Source organism: Pteropus alecto, unplaced genomic scaffold (assembly GCF_000325575.1).
Source record: "Pteropus alecto unplaced genomic scaffold, ASM32557v1 scaffold195, whole genome shotgun sequence".
NCBI lineage: Eukaryota > Metazoa > Chordata > Mammalia > Chiroptera > Pteropodidae > Pteropus > Pteropus alecto.
Window position 1 is genome coordinate 9022837 of NW_006438073.1, and position 2593 is coordinate 9025429.

The following is a 2593-nucleotide window of genomic DNA, read 5'->3' on the forward strand; positions in this document are numbered from 1 at the left end:
GCGGCCGGCCGACGTCCGGGTTCCAGCGTGGCGTCGCGGCTCCTCTAGGCTGGCTTTCTGCAGAGCGACTTCAAGTGCCGCAGCTGCAGGCACGGCGAGAAGCGGAGGTATTTCACAGACATTCAAGTGGAGCTGGGCCAGCCGGGCAGGCGAGCGCTGCGGTGCCTCTGGCCACGTGGCTCCCGCCCCGAGGGGACAGTCTGGGCCATGCGAGCCTCGGGGACCCTCTGCACCCCTGAGAGCTGAGAACGGGAGCTGGGTGGCAACAGCCACACGGGGGGCACGGCCGCCGGCCGCTCTCCTCGCCAAACCTGCTCGGTCCTCTGGGCTCTCGTCCCCGCCCTCGGAACTCGGGGACCCTGAGCTGGCCAAGCAGCCAGGCTGAGGCCCGCGCAGCTGCCCATGCAGCTGGCACGGGACGTGACGACTCGGGTCGATTTCTAGGAGGGCGAGGCCTGCCTCCTGCGGGCCCTCCCGCCCATCCCAGGGGTCTGACAGTGGTGACATAGCTCACGCCTCAGATAAACTATTGCGAGTGGAAGTCACTTGAGCCGGAGAAAGTGTCTTCTATTGAGAAAGTGCGAGAGACGCCTCGCAGGGCTTTGTGGGAAATGCACATGGACTTGTCCCCCTTTGTTTCCTGTGTTTCTGAGAAAAAACGCCTCATGGAATAATGAAAGCTCATGATCTGAGTTTGTATTTTAAGGTCCAAAAACAACAGACCAAACGAAGGAGTGATTTTTCAGAATGTGGAGCGTGTGTGCGCACACTTGCATGCATGCGCACGCATATGGATGTGTATGCATGTGCGTGCGCATGCGCGTGTGCAGGTGCACATCTGTGCGAGTGTGAGCGTGTATGTGTGCGTCTGTACATGCAAGTGTGCATGCATGTGCGTGCGCATGCGTGTGCGCACGTGTGTGTGTATATGCTGAGCACTAGGGTGAGTTGAGATGGACACAATAAACGATAAACTATCGTCTCCTCAGTGGACACCAGGCTACGGCCAGCGGCTGCTCCCGCGGCTCGCCGGCACGCAGAGGGACAGGTGGAGCGGCGGGCGCACGTCCCGTCAGCCTGGGAGGCGCTGGGAGGAGGCTGAAGGTCACGCGTGCTCCTCCGCGCAGGCCTGGGCAGCGGGGCTGAGCCTGCCAGTTTCCTGTGACGAAGGCCAGCACGCGGGCTGACTCCGCACAACCGCCTGTGCGCACACCCCAGGGGACACTGGCTATCACCGAAACACGGGCGAGGACAGATCGTGCAACAGAAGCACAAACCACACGGCACGCCTCCCGCCGAGCACGTCCAGATCTCAGCTGCCCAGGCCCCGGGTGGTGGGCAGTGGCCCCGCGTCCCCCTCCGACCTCCAGTGGGGCTGAGGACATGGGGGAGGCGACGAGCTCAGGGCCGAGGGCTCTGCGGGGGCCGGGGGTAGAGCAGTGAGAGCAAGCGCGCCGCGGGAGGCATCTGGATCGGGGGCCGGGGGGTGGAAAGCAGGCCCTGGGGGCGAGGGCCAGGTGACACAGGCCTCTGCTGGCCCCTCCTGCGGGACACACGATTCTTGTGAGATGTAGGACACCGCTGGCTAGTTCGGGGCCTCCTCCCGTTCAGAGCCGTGACACAGGACACGACACCGAGCAACTCAGCCAGAAACGCGGGGGCAACGGGACGAGGCTCTTTGGGTCATCTGCGGGGACTGGCGTCTGCCCCTGGTGCACGTGCCCTCCAGTCCGTCAGCCGCTGCTGCGTGGGACCACGAAGCCGGCCCCTCCCAGGAGGCTCACGGCGAACTGCTTGATGCAGCCTCTCACGTGACAGCTGGGACGCACGGGCGGAAAGCTCGCCAAGGGACTGTCTGACAGCGGGAGAGGCCCTCCGTGTGACAGCAGCCAGGGAGGTGGACGGCCCGCCGAGTCAGGGGGAAGCCAGAGGCAGCCGGGTGGCGGCTGGCGGTGGTCGGGGTCTGGCCGGCTTTGCTGGGGAAGGAGGTGGCGAGGCTGGCAGAGCGAGGCGTGGGGAGGTCGCCGTGCGGGTCCTCCCTGCCGAACGGGAACACGCGGATGGCATGCGGGCGCCCGTGGTCACTGCAGCGACACCGTGACTGGCCGCCAGGCTGGCGCCCGTGGGCCAAGGCCGTGGCCGGTCCTGCAGCCGCTACAGCCTCGTGGACGTGAGTCGCTTCATGCCCCTGCGCTGGGCCAGGCTGGACGACAGCACCGGCTCCAGCCGCGGAGCCCGAGGGGTTCTGTTCAGAGCGAAGTAGGTGGCGGCCATCGCACCCTGCAAGACAAGGAGACGTGGAGAGGGCTGCGTGACCGCGTGCCAACCCTCCTGCCGGGGCCCGCAGCCCCGGGCTTCGCTGGGCCTTGCTGTCCCCAGGTACGGTGGCAGGCGAGGCCCCTGCAGGACACTGGGGCACCGAGGGCAGTGAGCTCAGGGCTGAGCCCGGCACATGGGGCCCCACAAATAACAGCGACGACGTCTCACACTGTCCACCCACCACCCCACGCCAGCCGTGACCTGCACTTGTGACTTGGGGTAAATGCTTCAGACTCACACAGGGCCCCGGCCTGAGGTCAACGACCCCCCACTT

The 2593-nt window shown here is 65.9% G+C and overlaps 1 protein-coding gene across 2 annotated transcripts in view; it reads right to left on the reverse strand.

Annotated features, from left to right (window-relative positions):
• Positions 1-676: 676 nt before the first annotated feature.
• The window catches only part of RPS6KA2 (ribosomal protein S6 kinase A2), a 102765-nt gene continuing 100848 nt past the window's right edge, over positions 677-2593 (reverse strand). For both annotated transcript variants that reach the window (XM_006915044.3, XM_015591910.2), the window contains one exon: positions 677-2280. In XM_006915044.3, the coding sequence (XP_006915106.1) occupies positions 2155-2280 (126 nt within the window). In that variant the 3' untranslated portion in view covers positions 677-2154. The remainder of the gene's footprint in view (positions 2281-2593) is intronic.